This window comes from Dermacentor silvarum, chromosome 1, assembly GCF_013339745.2.
Source record: "Dermacentor silvarum isolate Dsil-2018 chromosome 1, BIME_Dsil_1.4, whole genome shotgun sequence".
NCBI classification, from domain to species: domain Eukaryota; kingdom Metazoa; phylum Arthropoda; class Arachnida; order Ixodida; family Ixodidae; genus Dermacentor; species Dermacentor silvarum.
In genome coordinates this window covers 76,470,504-76,492,809 of record NC_051154.1, presented here as the reverse complement: position 1 = coordinate 76,492,809, position 22,306 = coordinate 76,470,504, and the positions used below count along the sequence as shown (strand labels likewise).

The 22,306-nt window shown below is 41.8% G+C and overlaps 1 protein-coding gene across 3 annotated transcripts; it reads right to left on the bottom strand.

The window, feature by feature from the left end:
• Window positions 1-2,786: 2,786 nt before the first annotated feature.
• LOC119466534 (programmed cell death protein 5-like) lies at window positions 2,787-21,761 on the bottom strand. 3 transcript variants are annotated; one of them, XM_049669999.1, is made up of 5 exons: window positions 21,557-21,761; window positions 19,356-19,464; window positions 14,772-14,863; window positions 4,632-4,703; window positions 2,787-2,858 (listed from the first exon to the last, which is right to left on the bottom strand). In XM_049669999.1, exons 1-5 carry the CDS (start codon window positions 21,737-21,739, stop codon window positions 2,814-2,816), a joined length of 501 nt encoding a protein of 166 aa, XP_049525956.1. In that variant the 5' UTR covers window positions 21,740-21,761; the 3' UTR covers window positions 2,787-2,813. The 3 variants fall into 3 exon arrangements, with proteins under 3 accessions (XP_049525956.1, XP_049525961.1, XP_049525959.1); XM_049670004.1 differs by having other exon boundaries at window positions 21,565-21,756; XM_049670002.1 differs by lacking the exon at window positions 21,557-21,761 and adding an exon at window positions 20,098-20,879.
• Window positions 21,762-22,306: the final 545 nt, after the last annotated feature.

Below are 22,306 nucleotides of genomic sequence, written 5' to 3'. Positions count from 1 at the left end.
CTTGTTCCACACACTTTTAATTTCACTTTATATCATGAACTGAATGGCCCAGCAACAAAAAGTGAATTCAGAAAAACAGTAGTCCATTAGAATGGTTATGAATAATTCCTTTCTTGTACATGCAAGGTTATCCAAAACTATAGATTCAGCTTATTAGGCACATCTAATACAGGCGACTTTTATAGAAGCCTTTACCTCTTCTAGCTGCAATGCATATAGATATTCAACTTCATTGAAAATGATGCAAACATGTGAATATGAAGACAGTGTGCTCTGCTTCCTTTCCTTTACCTCTTACAAGGAAAAACCAAGTAGGCATTAAGCTGTCTTTTACAATTTTTACAGCTCCTGTTCACCTATACAGGACTACTGTCACACTTCTCATAGCACTTTTGGTGAATCACGGTTCATAATGGATTATTTTCCTCCCAATTTACTTTCAGCTGGTTAATACACCAATAAAGCAGCAGCTGCAATTAAGAAAAAAGCGTCAAATATGCCCTTGCCAAGTACATCAATAATCATGGTCATTGAATCAATCGGGATAACACCGCCATCATAGCCAAGGAAAATAATCCGAGCACCCCACTTTTGCAGGAACTTTATTGATCCAAATGACGGCCTGACACTATATATTCTGGTTTCGCTTCTCTATGCAGCCATTAAAACCCATCTGTAAATACAATTACGCTTCTTCCTTCCCATAAAATTATCAACAGGACTGGCGGGAATCTACCTGCTATCTACTCCCGCTCACTAAGTGATATCTTGGCATAAACTTGTATGGTCTCCCAATTTCTTTTTCACCTTTATTTCGTTGGCGACTGCAACTTCTTCTTTTCAGATATTTCACCTTTCCTCCAGAACATTCAAGCAATCCACAGCTACACCAACGTGTTTTCATTTTCCCACTGCAATCAGTACAAGGATATAGACTGTACACAATGTGAAACATGCAGGCTATGCGAGATTCTCTAATATCTTCTGCGCGTGCGTAGATCAGATGAAGAACGTCCTCAGTAAATTTTTGGTTGCAGAAAATGAGTTCAGTTTCAGGCATATACCTATATGGGTGATGCTGGTTTACTTATATTACCTAAGTACCAAAAACGTCCATGAATATTTGCAGGCACAAAGTTCAGCATAGTTAGACATTCACCAAATCATTTGTTTTTCTGCATAAATAAAATATTCTGATATGTTCCCACACACAAAGCAACTGTTGCCACCTTAAAGGTTATTCTTTATCACACCAGTCTAAGTCAATTCGAGACAAACGAGAGACAGTGCACAATTTCTTCTAAGAAAATGCTTGCTACATTACAGAGACAGCCGAGTGCAGTATCAAGTTTCTTAACAAGTAAATTGCATATTTCAGCACGTTTTAGGTACACAGCCTACTTCTTTTGCACCCTATGTCGAAAGCCCAACTATCTTAGGACTCCAAAACAGCAAGGAATAGTGAACTAAAGCATCAACCTGCATAAGACAACAATATTGCAACACAAACTTACAGCAGTGGATGCAACTAGCTCCTTTGAAGATATATATTGAGATATGCAAAGTGAAAAGAAAAAAAAAAAAAACAGCAATATCCTTCCCACCTCATGTGAACAAATTGTGCTAGTGACAGCCATTGGATTGCATAGCTCCTACCAATTGAAGACATTTTCATGGTTATCGGAGGCATTGCACCTCATTCTTTGGTGGTGAAAATGCTTTTGAATGCACGCAAAGGCATAATGAAGACATATTTAGTACAAGTACCAATGTGTTTAAAAGCACCACAAGGAGAGAACAAGTGAGCTTCCTTGCAAGAGCATCCATTTTGGTATTCCGACACATGCACCCACCGCTGCACCTCCACTATCACCTTACTCCACTCCATGTGTGCACCCCTGCAGCACAAGCGTTTCCACAACTTTGGTGATTCATCCACACCACTGGGGCCTCTGAACGCTAGCAGCTGCATGATTAAAGTACCACCTCCTGGTAGCTTTAATGTTGCCACTGTCAACCGGCGTTTCCATGAGCTATCTATCACTGGTGAAAGATAGTGTTATTCTTTTCACTCACATGTACATGCAAGCTTTAAACATAAAATAATTTGGCACACATTGTACAAAGTCACTGCTAAATAGCAAAGAGGGTATATAAAACCAGAACCTCAGTCTACTGCCAGCTATGAACCATTTCCCTTGTCATTTCTCGTAAGCGTCAATATGTTGAGTTTATTCCACTTAGCTTCATCAGTAGCCCACTCCTTCTTCAGCTGCTTGGTGCCAAAGTCTTCCTTGATATTCTCTAGTCAGTGGTCATCAGAGTCTATCATAACTGCTTAAACACCAATAGAGCCTTTGTTCTTTCACAGTGTGCTGAAAGCATAGTCGTGCCTTTGTAAGCCTTTGCTGCCATTTCCTTGATTTTAACCATTCTTTAGATGCAGTTGTTGCAGACTCTTTTTTCTCGCTTCAAACGTGAACCTTCAACTACCATATATGATCTGACAAAGCTATTCCTTCCCTGCAAGCTCATTTCTCTACAACTATATTGCCGTGGGCTATTTGCATAAAATTTCAAATGGGGAAGGTTAACACAGGATGTACCTAACTATAAGAGCAGATTAGGGAATCTTCTACCATGGCATTACTGCCACCCCCCCAAAAAATCTATATGATTCCACATGTTTTCTTCACTCCTACTTATAATCATATATCAAGAAGAAAATACTGCAGAGCAGGTTGCATGTGCTATTATGTTTATTACAGAGATGAGCAGATGTCAAATCTTGTACAAAAATTTTTATTTTTGCCTTAATATTCTTCATCAGAGTCCATGCCAGCCCTGCGCCTGTCAAACTGCAATGAAAAAACAATCACCACCTTTGTATCAAAACAAAATGATCATACTGCATCACATAAAACTAAGACTGGTAATAGTGCAATTCACATAAACTGACTAGAAATAACTTGCAGCACCTTTAATTTCATTACTCAAAGTTAGGTACCTCCTAGTTACTGTCACGGCTGGACAAAGATACTTTGCAAATGTATCATGATATAGATACAAAATACTGAGGCAATAAGTATTTGAAATACAGATAAAAGTGGATTAGTTTTATCCATTACAATAATTGCCATATGTATTTTAGGATATTTCGATACATTAGTTAATTCCTCATTATAGCAACCCTGCAAAGGTTGCTGCAAGTTTACAGGCATTTACTTGCAAATTTCTCACTCGCCAGCAGACACCCTTTCTTTCAAATTCCAAATCAGCTGATGAAAACTAAAGATTTAGTCATGTTGGCGAAAACCGTTGGAGCGAAACAATGTACCAGTGAAATCAGTTTATTCATTTTGTTTTTCATTCCATATAGACAAAAATGGCACGGTACTTTTAAGGTTAAGGTGCATGTTAATGGGTGAAAAATCCCAGAGTAATGGCTAGAAAAGCCTACAGCATAATAAAACAGTCAGAGTAAACCTGTTTCGAGCTCATTAGTGCTGTCACAGCAACATCCTGCATATGGTTTCTGTATCCTAAGCTAATTAATCAATGCATGGATCACATTATGACAATGTACTTTTCAGTGTGATGGAACAAACGGACGAAGAGAGCCCTGTTTTGAGCTCTGTATATACATCTCCTTGTAACTTCTACTCCAATAGTGACATGAATAAACCGATTCTCATTCTTAACTGCGAGAGAGATCGAAACAGGGTTTTCTCTGTTCAACCATCCAATAAGGGTACTGTGAGCCAATCACAGCTTTATTCAGTTTTTCTTCTTTAACTGGAATTACATAATGCCAAAGTTTGAGTTCTCTTTACTCGACTAACTGATTAGTTAAACATCCGAACACTGTGCTTTGGCTTTTACAGACCCCATAATGGAGGGCGCCTAGACAACTTTAATCACTCAGGGTTCTTCAACATGTGCCAAAACCTTCGTACATGGGTATTTTTGCATTTTGCCTCAATAACAATACAAGTTTATACGCTTACTTTTTTCAGTAAGAAAACTACAGTAGTTTGGGGTAACTGGTTCCCACAAAGACAGAGACTCAATTTGGGCACTTGTTTGTAGATGGGTAATGGTTTATCAACGAGATGTCTTTATGATTGCAGAAAAGTTTTATACTGAAAAGTTGCAAATACTGCTTGTGATGCAAGCATACATAAAATAAAAAGTGTAATGCATACATGCACATCCTTCTCCAAAGCCTGGTGACTCTTCTCATCACCACTATTATAATTTTCAAAAGACACTCCACTGTTAAGCAAAATTTACAATAGGACAGACAGACAGACAGACAGACAGACAATGAACTTTATTTTATAATAGGAGCAACTAAATCATTTCTAATTTTGCTCCATACAGAACATCGTATGAAAGACACAATGAATATAAAAGGTATTTTAAGCAGCCAACAAAGTAAGTATCACTAAGACCAAGTTAAACTATATCTTTAGTGATTTGCTTTTGCTTTATATATATTACCCTTGATAAAACTGGCCTGTGACAGCCGTACAAAACAATTTTACATACTTTACACACTATTACATGTTGCCAGATATGAAGTGAACGAAATATATACAGGACAAAATGAGTTTACTAATAAAACCTACCTTCACGGTAGTTTTTTTTTGTGTTTGCTCACTGACTCTTTCCAAAAGGTTGATAAGGTTGGATTCTTGAAGCTGCAATGATGAGAATGCATTTGGTTCACAATATTTCTTTTGCAGGCTAGCTAGTTCCCACCTATGAAACTTAAGTTGCTGCGCAAAAACATGTTGACATAACCAAAGAAAACAAACACAGACAGGACCAGGCACTCCATCCTGTCTGAAGTGACTATGCTCTGTACCATCTGTGTTTGTTTCTTTGACTCCATCGATGCATTTTTGAAGAGCAAGTTCAGTCTCATAGTCAAGTCTTAAATTTACCTGATGCCCCCCCCCACCAAGTGACAATAAACCACAAAGCACACCTTAAGGCACCTTTATAATAACCACAGCCAGGGACGGCACCAGAGGAAGGCAAGGGGTGGTGGATGCCCTCCCCCCAAATCATATTACCCCCGATAGGATGCAAATGCCCATTGCTGTAGTTTTTGCATAGAAAATTGAATTATATGACATTGCTACACTTCGGTAGTGCATGCATGATTTGAAGTGACACAAATTAGTATGCTTTTTTTCTTCTCTTTATTCCACAAACATCGCCCCTCATTAACCATAACTACCACCTTAGCAATGAAAAACTTATTTTCAACCCATCAGAATGCTTCATTTTAGTATCATCTTGGAGTATTCAGTCAATTTTGAGACGCACTTTCCTTTTGTGGTCAGTGTTTGGTATAAAGCCCGGTGAGAGGCTCTGTGCAGAGCCGTTTTCCTTTCCTGATGCTCACTTTATTAAGAGCAGAAAACTACAGCAAGTCTTGTCCTCCCTGTCAATTAGTGCAGAGAAACATGAACAATACATGACTCCGCCACAGTCTGCTGCCATTCTGCTAGATGAGACACTGATCCAAAAGGCTAAGAGCATTTTGCGCTAGGTGATATACTTGACAAAAGCTCCCTGAAACATTATAGGGCCAATCACGTTGCAGCTAAAAGAGTAGTATAAAAGGTGTTGCAACACAGAATTATGCAGATATGAAACCGCATATAAGAGTGGACAGCCAAACAACGACTTGACCAAACTGAATGGAGCAATAGACTTGCTAAGGTGGCCAGTGAAAAGCCGCACCAAGAAGGTTTGAACTTCGCCGAAAGTGTTCCCTTCCACGTTCAGAGCTAGCTAAGCATAGAAGTATCACTCAGTACTTTGCGACACCACGCGTGTTACTGGCTGCATCTGACAATTGCTTGACTCCTTTTTCTTACCAGAATTACCATCGAGAGCCAGCTCTCATCATTCTGTACATTTATAGCCCTGTTTTGAAAGCAAGCCACCGAACCAAGTTTTAATGACCACTCAGTTTTGGAGAAGCTAGTATGTTTGCCAACCTTTGCAGAATAGTTGGCTCACTTGAGGTAGTGAACACAAGAGTTTGATAAAAGGGCGTCGAAAAATGTAGAATTTCTTAACATAGCATAGAAAACAGTCAAATAAAAATAAAAAGCCCCTCTCACTTAAAAATAATTGTGGGGATCGGTGAAAATTGTGCAGGCATAAAACAGAAAACCTAGTGCTGGTTGCCACTGGAGCAGATGCTCTGCATGTGATACAACCTGACATGGCAGACAGCACCGCAATGAGTCTGCGCACCCAATACCAACAAGCTAAGTATTCTCCTAATGTTTGGATATCAACACCTGACTAGTGCATGCGTTTTTTCTTACACCGGACAATGTAAGCAAGCAATGCAAAAATTGACCAAAATGAAGATGTTCTGAATGTTCTGGCTCTTTCTAATGCCAGTGCGCATGCAGCACAGCAGGAATATTACTTCTGACTAGCTAGGAGCCTGTGGAAAAAGTGCTATTTGATTACCATATTTAACTGAATATAATGCACACCTTTCCTCCGAGAAAATGGGTCCGAAAGTTGCCTGCACGCTACAATCATATACAAAACCAAACCGCGTTTGGGGCATTGGCAACAGCCTACCGTCAGAGCCGTCAGACACAGCGTCATCTCAAACTGGCGACAGAGCACGATTTTGTGAAAGTTGCTATTGGTTCATTTTGCGGTAGACTGTGACCCCCCCCCTTGAGCGGTATTTCCAGCCAATAACTTTCGGAAATAGTACTACCACTTTCGCACGATTTCGCATGACTAGGCACTGGATGCTCCAGCGTAATCGACCGCCAGTATTTTTGGCGCAGTGCCAAGGTCTCTATCTGTGCACAGTACCAGGAACGCTGTCGGACGCACACTTCGACAAGTCTGAAGCAGAGTCTTGCGAAACTTATAGTAGCATCTCTAAAAATGATTGCTTGAGAATACCGCCCCTGTATGCTTCGTATGTGTGGCCAATTAAGTGCAGAAGGCAACGACGACACACCACTTTCATTATGAAAGCACATTAAAAAAAACATTTCCCTTCTGTGAAGGTAAATTCTACATGTCTAATTCTTTCTGACTGTGAAAACATGTTATATTTTTATTTTATAAATTGGGTGTGTGTTACGTTCTGGTGCATGTTACAATCAGGTGCACTTTTATTTAGGCCCATGAAAATTGGGTGCACGTTAGATTTGGGCGCACGTCAGAATCTGGTAAATATGGTACTGAATGATAATACTTGTGAAACTTCTAGCACAATTTTTCTTTCAGGAGAAACTGAAGCATTCAATTCCAGACAGAAATATTCAATCTGTGCGCTCATTTATGGCTTGAAGATGCCCTAGCAACAAGAAATGTGCAACAAAACAGCCAGCAAGCTTGGCAATTATCACAATAGACTGCACAGCATAAAGCCCCATCCACGCTAGTGGAAAAACGCGCATGGCGCGATGGCGGCCACACCAACTGGCGGTGAGCCGCTGCGGCAGTCACATGACAGCATGAAAATCTTGCCTCCTCTCTTTTACTCTGCATGTAGGTGCACTGTCGCATGCTTTTTTTCTTTGTCTGCTGACAGATCGATGCTGTCTTTACGTTCTTCGTCCTTAACGAGAGTCATGTCTTATGAAAATGATGATGTCGTTGCCACAGATCATAATCATGTTGGTTTGCTCTCCTCTGTTATGGCGTCACCACGTTCAAAAAGATAAGGAGAATGAGGTACGCAGTGTCACTTCCGCGTCCTTGTATTGAGGGTCAGTTGTGTCGTACACATTTGGATATGGCACACTGTCTCCAAAAACATTTCCATTAGAATGTCTCGGTTTAGGCTCATTATTGCAAAAAAGAATCGCAAACCATGACAATCAAAACAAGCGCGAACTAGACTGAACCAAGCAAATCAAAAGAAGCGCGAGCGAGAGCTGACGCAAGGAGACGATAGTACGGAATGAGCGGTCCGGCTGACACCAGACACGAGTATGAATCGAGCGGTAGGGCGGGTTGGCATGACACCAGTTTCAGGCACGCACGTCACTGAAGGGGGTACTATCATTGGTCTCCTCCGTTCGCGGCTCGCTTGCCGTTGCAGCAACGCACGAGAAATTGGTCCAGGACTGATCACTCACAGGGCATGAAAAACCTATTGAGAGGCAGCTGCCACGGTGTGCATTTTGCCGCTGCTGGCACTCTGCGCATGTTTTTTCACTAGCGTTGTTGGGGCATAATACCTCCTTAAATCTTGACAGAACTCCCCACCACCTCTTCGTTATGAAAAGCCTAGAACTGCCCATGACTAACCCTCTCATGCATGAATAATTTGAGTAAGAGAAAACCTTTTTTTGGCTCAGATATTAATAAACACACTAAAACGAATAAGAAAAGTGTCCTAAGAAAACCAATATTAAAGGTAATATGATGTGTCCTCATATGAGGACAACATACAGTAACGTTAAAAACTTTCGTCACATATACATTTAAAAAAAAACTCTTGGAAAACAGCAAGATTAAAGTATCAACGCATAGTAAGAGGAAACGAAAAAGGCTATAGATAATTATCTCTTGAAGACTTTGTTCTGTCTTGACAACAAAATAAACCTGACGTCAGACTACAAATTTGACAGCCAAACATGCTTTCCTCGCAGCGACACTCCTTGCTACCAGTGTGCAATATAAGTGGCCTCAGAAGCACTTAGGGAGTGTAAAAAGATTCGAAGCACTCTGGGCATTGTGGCACATTGCACGGACGACAAAGGTACCTTGTCTTGCTGCACCAAAACGCACTGCGACAACGCTGAGCATACTTCTGATCTGTCTTCTTTGGAAAGTGACCACCGCCATCAAACCTTTTCTCCTCGCACACATCAAAAAGAGCCCTCTTCTTTGTACGGAGAGGAGATTCGCTAGGACGTCCCCGACGCTTGCGCTCTTGAGCTACTTCGCCACGATAGACGAGAGCTTTGGCTACCCCGCTGCGGAACTCGAGGTGATCCATTGTCTTTTCATTTCCTTTGTCCCACTTCCACAGAATCCAAGCATTCACAACAGTTGCATTGAGGAGGTGATAAAACATCCTGAGGTAGCCCCTTTTGTTTTGAACGTCATTCCTGTAACGGGCCACCATCGAGTCCATGAGGTCTACTCCACCCATGTGCTTGTTATAAACCTCTATGGAGAAAGGCCTCAGCACCTTAATGATGCATCTTTCTTTGCGGTTGTGCCGCTTCGTCGTGCCTTCAGGAAAAAGAAGGTGTTCCTTGCCTTTTTGCACTGCATCCAAGTTCGTTTGGAACACAATGTGTTCCATCAATGATTCCGGAAACAATGCCAGGAAATACTCAATCGGAAACTCTCCATGAACATTCACCTTGTGTTCTCCAAGAAATTTTGGTGGCTTGCAGTTGTGGTCATTGTCTTTGTTGGCCAACCAGATTGTTCTGTTTTTAGTAGAGCCACTTGGCCTCGCCGTAGTAACTCCCGAGGGACCAGTGTGTAGCGAAGCATTCCCTGGGCTCTCCTCTTCTGAGCTGCTCAATGCATCCAAGTCGGTGAGCAGATCATCGCAGTCATCTGAAGGAGCCCATTCATCTTCAGAGTCGGATGAAAGTTCGAAAAGCACATCGCTTTCTTCTCTCGAAAGCCCCCTTCGTGCTGCGCTCATGGCGAAAACGTTTGCCTATTTCCTTGCAAGAAACATTATAGCTCAACACTGACTCGGTCGGCGCGAAAACCGTTCACGCCAAAAACAAAAATGTTGCATGAACACATAGCACTATCTATGAAATACTACTAAAAACTCGGTGCCGCTGCACAGCGGAACGCCTGCTGCATAGTGTCCTCAAATGAGGACCCCCAGCTCTACTTCCGCATTTTTCGGCCATCAGACTCCATAAAAGCGGCCAAAAACAGTTTTGTACATACAAAGCAACACTGAACTTCCTAAACACAAGTAAACATATCAGGCAAAAGAGTGCCCTTGCAGGTGAGATTTTTTTTTTTTTCCTAGTGGTAACTGCTTCCAAGATGTAGCCTAACATTTTGCGCAGGTAATTCAAATCAAATTATAAGATGGACACTTAGTGCCATCTGTGACATACTTCCTAAAGCTTCTTCTGTCCTCACTTGAGGACACCATGTGGGAATGGATGCAAAAATCGCAATCGGAATTTTATTTTTTATTTAGCTGTCCTCATATCAGGTACTTATGCATGAGAGGGCTAAAGAAATAAAAAGGTATTCGCATTTCAATATAAGGGCGATTCACCTCAGAGATCCGCTTTCGTTAATAATAAAGCTAACTTAGTGAAATTTATGCAGAATATAGAGTTCAATGTCCTATTTTCAAATATCTTTTCAGTTTTTCAATGTCTTTTCTAGTTATTTTTTGTGACCCCTGAAAGTGGGAAAATTATGGTCTCTTGTGCAAGGTTTAAGCTCTATACCAGACATATGTGAGTTATAAAATAGCATATATTGCTCCTTATGGACAACTAATTGCAAGTAAGCTCAAAATTAATTTTCCTTTTGCTTTATTATTTAAAGAAAAATTTATTTTATCTCGACTAAGATTATCGAAAACATTAATAAGCGGTTTATTGAAAAGCACATACAGTCAACGACCAATTTTCCGGACGCCCGATTTTTCGGACAAGCCCGATAATTCGGATGCCGTCGTGGCACCGCCATGTGGAGTCAATGTATAAAAACAACTGAAATTTCGGACGCAAAGAACCTTCGCCGTCCGATTTTCTGGACTTTTTGCAATGACCACAGGTTAGAAATGGCATTAATCGAAGCCACCACCGCCGCCCTTTTGATTATCTCGCCTCCTCGAACTGGCACTCTCGCTCGCAGATCCGCTGTCAGCCATAGCCACCACCGCGGTAATGCTACTTTGACATTCGCTACCAAGCTTTCTTGTTGGAGCCGTGTTTTTCACTGAAACAATTCGCCGCTGTTAGCAATGGGGCTGACTCCGCCTTTGTAATCCTCGCCAATGTCTTGGAAACTTGGAAAGCAGAGAGCATTGATCTCCACTATAATTTGCTGGATGCCGCATCGCCGCTCACCGCGGCGGGCGCAAGTGAAGTCACCGGAAGTTAGGAGATGCCCGGCGGCTTGTCCCGGAAGGAGGTGTCTGCTGCCTTTACCAGTGCGTGTTTTAAGGGGATCAAGCTGCGTTAGAATGGGTTTTTTTTTTCGTTCTTTTTTGCGCAATAACAGTTATTCTTTTTTTTCTGTCAGGAACATGCCTTTTTTCCAGTCTGAGCCTGTATTCTTGTAATTTTATTTACTTAAAACAATAATATTGATGACCAGCGTTCGAGTGTCCATGATTCACAATAGCGACGCAATCGGCGCGGGATTCCAGCTTTGGAAAGCAGCTGCATAGAATTACGTGAAACATGGCATCACATCAGGAACTTTCGATTGCAGTAGGGATGTCTCAGGATCGATCGCGATTGTGCTCGCGTAAAACGGCCAACCACATTTGAGAAATTCGTTCCCGATCACGCTTGAACGCGATCGAATATGCTCAGCTACTTACGCGCCAGCAAGGAAACATTTTCCATATTGGATATGTGCTCTAAATTCCGCTTTGCTGTTTTCAGACAGAGTTTATGTATGCTCGTGACTGATATAGCCAGTTTACAGTGCATGGTGTTATAACTCCTCACTGATGTCCTTCCTTTAACACATAGCAAACACGGAGTGGTGAATAACAAAAAGTTTGGTGAAGAAAACTCATGCACATTTATTTCAAATCATATGTTAACTCCATTAACGGTGCAAGGATATGGTACAAAGGATGCAGGCTAATGCACAAAACATCTTGTTTACTATTAAAGAAAAAAAGCCGGCAGATCCCACGCCATGTGGGAATCGATGTTATGCGAAGCAGTGTGCGGGGAGATTACAACGTTAACGAAACGACCATGAGAGCACCAAGACGTAGGTGGCTCTTTCATGACCTACATGACACGCATGTCATGAGTCCTCGGGAGTCCCTTTAGCTACACCTAAGAGACCTTAAGGCGAAAGCCATAGTCATGCTTATGACTATGACTTCGGCCATCAAGCTTTAGCCTTTTCCTTCACTTAGTACCACATCCGAACCCATTCCGTTGGTTTTTGAGTGTTGATTTTTTTTCGATGAGTCATCGTCATTTTTGCTGAGCCATGCTCATGGCTGACTTCTCCCAGCCCCCTTTAGTGTTTCCTTCACTTAGTACCCACGTCTGAACCCGTTTCAGTGGTTTTTGAGTGTTATTCTTTTCGCTGGGTCATTGTCATGACCTACATGACACGCATGTCATGACATTTGTGTCATGACCTATCACTTATGTTTGTCATACACTCCTGTCCTACTATGCCGATTTTGGTACCGACCAAGTTAACGAAACGACCATGAGGGCACCAAGACGTAGGCGGCTGTTTCATGACCTACATGACACGCATGCCATGACATATCATTTATGTTTGTCATATAATCTTGTCATAGTATGCAAACTTTGGTACATACCAAGTTAACGAAACGACCATGAGAGCACAAAGACGTATGCAGCTAGATAGACAGATAGATAGATACTGTCAAAGTAGCAAATGTTCACCAAGGAATGCTTCGCATTAAAAAAAAAAATTCTGGAATCTTTCTTTGTGCACACACTTCAGCAAAGCTGATGACTACTGGTTGTGAAAAAGAATGTTAAAATGAATTGAATATCATAGGGACAGCATCAGGTCATAGCCGCGTTCGTGCTCGCGTGCGGTCGAAGCACGACTCCGCGAAGTGGTCGCTACAAAGGCTGCTTCCCGGTGATGGCCTCCACTTGTCTCGCCTTAAGTTTGCAACCCATCGACTGCAAAAATCTCTCCGAGACCACGGGAACCTCTGCATAAAATGAACCAACTTGTAGTGCCTGTGGTTTGCAGTGTTGGGATGCACGCCGAAATGCCAGCGGTACAGCCTTGGTTTTACGCAACGCACAATGCAAATTACACTGATTTGAAAAATGCTTACGCGTGAAACATTTTTCCAAAAGACTTCTCCGGCGTGCGTGTGCAATTCACGGCACAACAAGCAGGCATTTTTGGGCAGAAAAAGAAAACACGTCGAGCGCATGCGAGCTGCAAAGCGATGCGAAGCCGCAAACGGCCGACTTCCGGGACAAGGCCTATCACTTCCGGTAGCTTCAGTTGCGCGCGCTCGAAGCGCCATCCAGCCCCCTATAGTACAGATCAGTGGCAGAGAGCAATACATAATGCCAGTTCCAGAAAGTCGGCTTCTCCTCAGTACAGCAGTGTTACGCAGTGAAGAATACGCGATGTATGGCGGTGTATCAAGAGTGGAAAGGGGCAATTGTCACGGGACACAGCATGTATTACTTTATTATACATGCGTGCACTCGTTGCTCCCTAGCACAGTACAAGCTATGATACGCCTAATAAGTGTACTGGCAGGCCTTCATAGCTGTTTCGGATGTGCCTGTGGCAATTTGAGTCCTTGGGGGCAGTAAAAGGCATGCATTCGTTTTTTTGTTTTTTTTTTGGACTGCCTGATTTTTCGGACGTTTTCGAGGCCCCTAGGGAGTCCGAAAAATTGGACGTTGACTGTAACTAAAATTGTTGAAAACTACACAATGACCTATATATTAGTATTCTACACATACTTGTGCATGTGCATGCAAAATTTGGCTGAGATTGAGTTTGATTAAGTACATGAATATTGGTGTGTAAGCAGTGAAAACAGCCTAAGATTGAAAAAAAGAGAAAAATGAAGTTCAAAGTACTAAACAGGCTTTTTACTATTGCAATATATTTACATGAAATTTAAACAGAATGCAGACCAGCCTTTGAAAAAGAAGTGCAAAACTTAAAAATTCCCCTGCTGCATATGTGGTACCCTCATAAACCTTGAGCTTCCTCCTCCAGGCAGGCTTTCTTTACTGTACTGTGACGACGAGATTTAGCTTCAGCTGCCCGTTTTCCAGGCATTCTTCTCATTCTTCTCTGGTCTGTCTGGTTTTTCAAAGCAAATCAGATCCCGAGTTGGAAGGACGCCCACCTCCTGTAGAACCTCCTTAAACTTTTGTGGCCTTTGCAGAACCACAGTATGGCTACAGAAGTGGCCATCTCCACAACAGCGCGTGAATTCAGCTGAACAATAGTGAAAACTGAAGAATGAGCTGGTGACGGCTCAGCCAGGGCTAGTGCTAGCTAGTTCATACACCAGGAAAGCTCACCATCAGGGCAAAACTTGTGGTTGTGAGCTTCATCAGTAGAGCATGAATCAAAAAATGAGGCCCCTACTGCTACCATGCCTTGATTCGAATAATTTTTCAGTTTTCTGGATGGAGAAATGCCTTGATTTTTTTTTTGCACATGAAAATAGAATGCTGGAGTGTCATTTTGTACCCAGAATATAAAAAAAATATTTTTTTTAGAATATAAATGTGATTTTTTGACCTACATCTGCCCTTAATTTAGAAGACAATGTGTTTGAAAACGGCATAAACCTTTGAAAATGAATGCGCCGGAATCCACAGAATACATAATGAATTAGCTAAACCTATCAAAACTTCTTGTCATGAGAAATTCCTCTGTGAACAATGAAAACATGCACACAGCGTGACTTTAGACCAATGCCATAAGCTACACACAAAATGTCCTACAAGGTGCAAGACAACAAAAAATTTTTCACATGGCTCATGCTGTTCCCAAAGTTTCTGTGTGAAAAAGAAAAAGTGATGTACCTTGCTTTGAATCTGTCCCATCTGGACCATTCTCACTATCATGTTTTCAACAAGGGCTGCTTTCTCAGGCTTGGCCACAGCAATTGTATTCACTGTAAATGACAGCATAATTCAGTTACTGCACATGAGAGAGAGTCACAAACACAACACTACATTTGATGTCAACTAGCGTGCTTACCACGCTTGTGTTTCAGAATTACATCGAGGTGGTCAAAGTAAACATAAGTGACTACACATGATGCACACAGAGCAATTTGGAGAGTCAGCACTGTTTTCCTATGATAAAATGGAGAGCAAAGTGCTAATTGAAGGAGATTAAACATCCCAAAGAGACACAAAATACACCATATACAGTTGAACCCGGATATATCAAAGCCACATATAACAAATTATTGTGTATAACAAACAGCAGTAAACTCCCCTTGAAAATTTTTGTATAAAAGTTTATTTTATATATCGAATTACCTACGTGTCAAACTTTTTTGTGATCCCCTTCAGATATATCCAAGTTTGACTGTAGTAGAAGGTGCTGGATTAATTTTAAACACTTGGGGTTCTTTACTGTGTGCACAATAATGGGTACACAAGAGTTAGTGCATTTCGCCCCAATCAAAATGCGGTAACAGAGATTTAGAATGAAAATAGCAACTATAGGCTCAGCAGAATGGCCACTGAGCTACTGCAGCAGGTCTGACAGTGAAGGACTCAGCACCTCATGAGAATGAACTTTACATACTACACAATGTAACCAAGAATTCAAAAAAAGCTTTTATCGATGGGGTCATTCCTACGCAAAACTGTAGTTTAAATACAAGTTTTTATGCAAACTATCATGCTTTTCCTGAAAAGCAATTCCAATTTTTTTAGGTCTACTAGTCTTAACGAAATCAGTAGCTAACTGAGGCGGTATTCTTGGTTGCTCACTTTCAAGGATACAATCATCACTCTCACAATACTTTGCATACTAGCAAACTAGCTTCGCAATACTAGCACTAACGTGTCAGCGCCTCCAAGCAACAGCATTCCTGGCTTAGTGCCAAGCACACTGTCATTGCATGCCAGGAACGTCGTTGCTTGTAAGTGCCAATGCGTCCACTAATAGTCATGAGTGATTGTCTGAGAATACTGTCTTAGCAATTATACTGAAACACATCTACACTGCTGTTAAACTCGTGGTTCCTTTGAGAAACTAAAAAAATAATTATTTTTCACAAAGAACACAGTATATTGCACCTTCCACACAATACACACAGTCCGTGTGTTTACTTGAAGCTTTATTAACCCATTGGCTACCAATACCGGCAAACTGCCAGGCCCAACAACAGGGGTTATATTGCCAAAGCTGGTGATTCACCAGATTGAAGGTATTGTTGCTTTAAAAATTTACTTACAGATTGTGCCAGTCAATATACGCTATACTTAATTAAAAATACTGTCAACAGATGGCACTACTTGTCCATGACAGTGGAGGCTAGGTTTTTAAAAATATTTTTATTATTATTTAGCAGAAGTGTGCATAGTGCCCGTAAGTGGCAAAACGAATTGGTATGAAGAGCACTGCAGCATGCCTAATATTTTTGTAGCCAATGGGTTAAGAATGCCTGGTTATAGCTCTTCATAGCTGAACTACCACTTCATAACTCTGTCCAAACTTAATGGTTTGGTAAAGATGGCTTGTGCGCAAAACAATAAACACTACACAAAAGTAAGTCAATAGAGTGGCATCTTGAATAGAGTGGCATTTTTTACTGGTCAAATGGCCAGTAAAAGAGCATCTCCTTGTGGAAAGCACTACTGCGCCATTTTCAGCCCAGTCAACTGCAATAAAATTTCATTAAGTAGTATTCCAATTGTGTAGCCTACTACTATTGAAGCAATCTTGGTAAAGCTGCAGGGCTGCTAATCGTCAGATTTTTTTTTTTTATGAACAACCTGTAACTACCACCTAAGCAGAGGACATGTGCACCTGGTGGTTAGCAGATATGAAGTAAATCCCAGCATTTCACCTCCGAGATTTACAGCACACCACAAGTGCCGCCCAATTTCAGAGGTCATGCAGAGAAGCACTGGTTCTCAATGTTCTGGGCCATGTGTCACTTCCAGTGAGTGGTAATAGAGCCATTTCTTTTTTTCTACAGTCTCGGTACCAAAAACGTCTATAATTACAAGCTTTCTTGACGCATCCACTCATATGTAAAACATAAAAGTTTTCATTAGAGGCTGCTCTAATCTACTACACTATCTGAAACTCTGCTTTTTATGGGGTCCGAAATTTTACTGCAGTTGGCCTTTAAAGGAACACTAAATAAGAACATAAGTCAAGCTGTATTGGTAAATTAAGCTTCTGCAATATTAAAACAGCCACTCTGGCCATCAAAGTCTGCTTGGTAAGCCACAAAGGATGCAAAAACAAGACGGGTGGCAACACTGTCCTATGTTCTCACAGTAACTCACCGTAACATCACTGATTTTGACAGCATCTACTTGGGTCAAGTTAAATAATCATTGGACGGCAAAAAGCACTACCCTGCATTTAAAAGGAACCAAGGACTGAACCCAGAAGTTTTGATCACCTAAGAGCGTCAAAATGACTCAAATACAAAAAAATACCTCGAAATCATTGATAACACTGGCACTATGGTTTCGATGCAAAATTCAAAAAAAGAAAATTTGGGTGTCATTTTTTTCAATAGATAACGTTTTCCTGCCAAATGAGCACTAAAAATGGAGTTTTGAAAGAATAATTTTTCAACCTTATAAACTGATCCCAGTGAAAATACTTCATTCGTAACACATTCGATTCATGTCCCAATGTCTGTGTACCGTTTCGAATACAAATGGGACATCCATTGGACATAAAGTTTTAGATATCCTACCGCGGATGTCCCAAGGATATCGTGAGTATTTCAGCATATACGTGAGTATTTGTCATCCAAGAGGCTTTGCCTCAGTTTCCTCGTACCAGAATGATGTTTTCTCACATGTGCGAATCAATTTTAAACTCTCATGTATACAGCTCAGGTGTACGTTGTAGACACGGCATACAATGTCTCCTGTCTCTTACCTGCCCCCCTTTTTCATGTTGCATACTTTGCACCAGCAACATGTTTAGCAAGCTAAGACACCAACTAGCCCAAGAACAAGTTCTTCTGTATGTCGTACTTTGCAAATTTTCTGACACAATTTACTTTGAAAGGTTTAGTTAGTTCAAAGAGCCACTTACGCGGGGTAGAAGGCCTAGTAGAATGAGGAGTATACTGCACTTCCACTCATGAGCATGCGTGCATATGTATGCACATGATATATGTTTTTGATGCATGCACGGGTGCCCTGCCTGTTGCATCTGTCACACAGCGTGTGCTGCGAACGCACCAAACATTGTAGCAAACACTGTGCAAATAGCCCTGGCATATGTCTGTAATATGTACCCCCACGATGTCTCTCGCAGACATGCAAAGGTTGTCCTCAGGACCTGGAAAGAGCGGCCAAGCAATCGTGCATTGGGACGTCTGCAAGACGATTCAACACATCCCTAGGATATCCATTTCCTGGCAGTGGATTTCTGTAGAAAATGCATAGGATGTCATTGTTGTCACCGGTATTGCTCTTTAGTGACCCATTATGGTCTAAGTAGGGCTCAATTAATTGCACTGTGTTGAATTCATTCAGAATAGAAAATTTCCTGGGTAAAGCATTAAAGACATTGCAGAACAGCAAGCCAATTGCCAATGAACAATTCCTTCTGATGCTATTGCAGGAAGCACATCATGAGAAGCCAGATAACTGCACCAAGTACCGTTAGCACCCTTTGTGAATGGTTGCTCCTGACCAGAGCAAATATAAGTAGCCAGCTGTTGGCTAACTGGAAATTCGGCACATGAGAGACATTCATAGCCAGAAGAGAGATATGCACAGCACTAAATTTGAAGCTGCCATTTATATACCAGGCAAATGGCAGTATACACTTTGCATCAGAAAAAAGAAATCCAAACAAGAAACAAATGCATCAGCGTTATGTCTCTAAAGCGTAATGCAAATTTCCTGACCAACACAACTGACATTGTTGCATAGTTACCAGCATTGCACTCTATAGATCATTTTGCTCTTTTTTTGTGTGAGTTTTATATCTAATGGAAACAAGAAAACCTGCATTTGTAAATGCAACACTCTCTGTGCGTCTTTTCAGACTGCGTCATTGTCTGCAGCACTGTGCAATTGCCAAGTATTAATGTAATAGATGGCCCAATGCACTCTATTGGTCACCAGTTGGCCCAATGACAAATTTGTTTAATGGGCGAAAACAACAGCACCACACATTGTATGGCCATTCACAGCCATCATATATGTCACCTCGAAAAGCATCACATGCTGCAAACCTCTTGACATTCCCTTCTACAGAGTCGTTACAATAAGATGATAGGTGACATGTGCAGTGAGTGACGCGGCAGTGCAGTCTACTAAATATGGTAGTGATAAAGCTAGAAAAGTAAACTGTTATACGCGTGACTGTGCAGGGAGTGGTAACAAGATAGGCTGTAAAGTGGAGTGCACTGTAGCTACATGAAGTATTCAGCTGAACCTCACATCTGGCTCTTGCTTCCTGAGTCAGTACTTGACTTAAGATCTGATTTTTGAAGTCTTCTGCCTTTGCCTTCTGCTCGGCTTCACGGTCAGCATTCGATGGTCCATTCCCCTAGCAACAAAGAAATAAAAATTTATGTTGTTAGACGGCGTAGGTGGTTGCTGCATTCATGGCCCATGTCACTGGCACAAAATCAAACAGAGCACAAAGGTCAAAATAAACGCGAGTTCATCCTCACAAAATAACTCTGGAAGAATGAACACACGGACAGAGCGTAACCCCTGCGATATGCATAAATTTGCTCACAAAAGCACGTACAAATGAACTTGCACGAAGGATGATTTATGCGATAATGCAGTCGAGCACACCCACCGTTAGCCTGTATTCAGCCTACCGCTGTCCAACACCAATAAATTACACTCTAACAGCAAAGAACAGCACAATAACGAAATAATTTTTTATCAGCGCGTTTGTTTACATTTTGAGTGGCGACAAACGCACGTGTCCAGTGTCTCACTATGGTTCTACCGCGAAAAGCTAGTAAGTAAGTAACTTCTTTACATCTACCAGTTTCCTTTAACCCTGCCTTACGTGGTTGGGCTGGGCAGGCGGCGATTTCAAATTACTGCTGGTTATGTGACGAGTTGGCGGTCCAAACGTAATTCAATACACCCTATCAGCAGCGTTGTTTGGGACCTGCGCCATGAAGTCTCCTAAACGCATAATTTCCATGAAGTATCTTACGCCGAATTCCTTTTGAAGATCTCCAAGGCGCCTTGCGCGAAGAGCTTCCAACTCTTCGTCAGCCATAATTTTGTTCTGTCACTCACTCCACAGGTCCGTTCGATTCGCCTGACTGTGAACCAGTTCACGGCGGTTCACGAGAAATTGTGCAGCTCGATTTCTGCGGTGCAGGCACAGCGCGACAATCCAAACGAATGCCAAGGTGCAGACGCGGTGCAAGTGTTTTACCCTCCACCCTCCACTTGAGAAGCGGCTGCTTGTCGCTTTAGTTTTTTAGGACAGCTCTGGATCGCGTTGGCTAATTGGCTAAATCACTACTAAAGCCAAAATTATTAAAACATGTCTACTATGAAGTATATTTGACACAACATTTAAATTCGTAAGAGAATTGCCTTTGGAATCTATTTTTGTGTATTCAAGGGCGTGGTTGCTGGGCGTTGGATCTAAACACCACCTACTGTACGGTTTGGGGGGCGAAACACAGGCCAAACGATCTATTCACACAATCACAAAAATGCTTTATTCACACAACCAGCACCTTTTTTGCCAGTATATCCACACTCCAGTGAACGTTGCGAGTAACGGAACCACATCTCAAAGGCTATGCTTTTACTGATCGCAGCTGTTGAGTCAGCGCAGAGTAAGCATGCGCATCTCCTTTTATGGAATTGGCGCCGAGCCGCAAATGGTTGGTTGGTTGGCTGCCAATCAAGGTCCTCAGCAGTTGACGCAAGTGAGGCGTTTTTTTTTTTTTTTTTTTTTCTTTTTTTTTTCCCCCCCTAAAAGGGCCAAGCCCACATTAAATGGTCCTGCGGAAAACGCAGATGTTTGCTAATAGCAATATGGTCGAGCTTGCTCCAACAATTTTTTTTTTTTTTTTTTTTTTTTCAGTGCGCTCATGTCACCAAAATACCTCACAGCAGTTCAGGAGTAAGTTTGGATTTGGCTCTTATAGATATGTAAAGCCCGTTTCACATGGTGCGATTTTGTCTGCGAATCGCAGAATTCGCCGGCCGGACCCTTCGTGCGTGCGATTTTTCGATGTTCGGCGTGCTGAACTTCTCTGCGAAAACGCAGATGCGATGGTACCATGGAGGATGGTAGCCACTGTTACGGTAAACTCCCTAGATTTCCTGCTCTTTAAAGCAAAAAAAATTCTAGGGACCTTATGTAGCGGTGGAAACAGACGACCAATAGGAGGCGGCTCGCTCATACGTCATCGCCAGTCAGAAGGCTTAACGAGTACGCGAAAAAGGCAGCTGCCGTAGAACCATGTGACGGGATAGCGAATTTTGCATCTGCGGAAATCGTAGCTGCGAAAAACGCACTGCAGAATCGCATCATGTGAAACGGGCTTTACACAGTAATTGGCTCATTTTGATTGAACGATTTTATTTGCGCTTGCATTGGCTACCCCAAAAAAAGATTAAATATCAGTGCATGAGCAATATCGCAATACTTTGCGACAAACATCACCAATCTGTCTTCGTCGGTTGCATCCTCGGTTAGGGATCACTTCTTCTTCTTGTAGGAATAGACTGGTCCCCAATCTCTTCATTTCCGTCGTCTTCCATTTGAAATGTACCGTCTTTGATAAAAAACACGATAAACACGGCAAGGAGCGTACGTGAACAGCTTGCATGCGGCCATGTTGGTTGTTTTGGTCAGGAGGCGTTCAATGGCAGCGTCAGCGTTGCCAGATTGGAGAGTAGGGACGACACCAGAAACTCGCTAAAATTTCTCCAGATTTCACCAGAAACTAAAATTGCCGAAAAATTACTAAAAATCGTCATTTCTTGTGAATAAAACACTCGCGAAAGTTTTTTTTTAATTTTTTTGTTGCAATTTTAGCGAGTGTTTGTTTATTCGCAAGAAATGTGCGCGTAAAGTGGGCGCGTCGAACTCTGGACTACAAAATTAACACTCGTCAAGTACTCACTTTATTATTTACAAATTTAGTGATGATGAGGAGCCTTTAATCATCACTTGGAGCATCGTAGATGTCTGAACGAAACCTGCTTAGCATATCGTCTGTGATAGCAAACTTCACGCAACAGCCGTCTCTGGAGGCACACGCTGTGCGAATTCGTACAATGGAACCCAAAGTTTTCAGTGACATCTTGTTTCTGTACTTTGTCTTCACACAAGTGACCTGACTGAAGACACGGTCCACCACTGCATTTGACACTGGGCGCTAAAGGCATGCCAG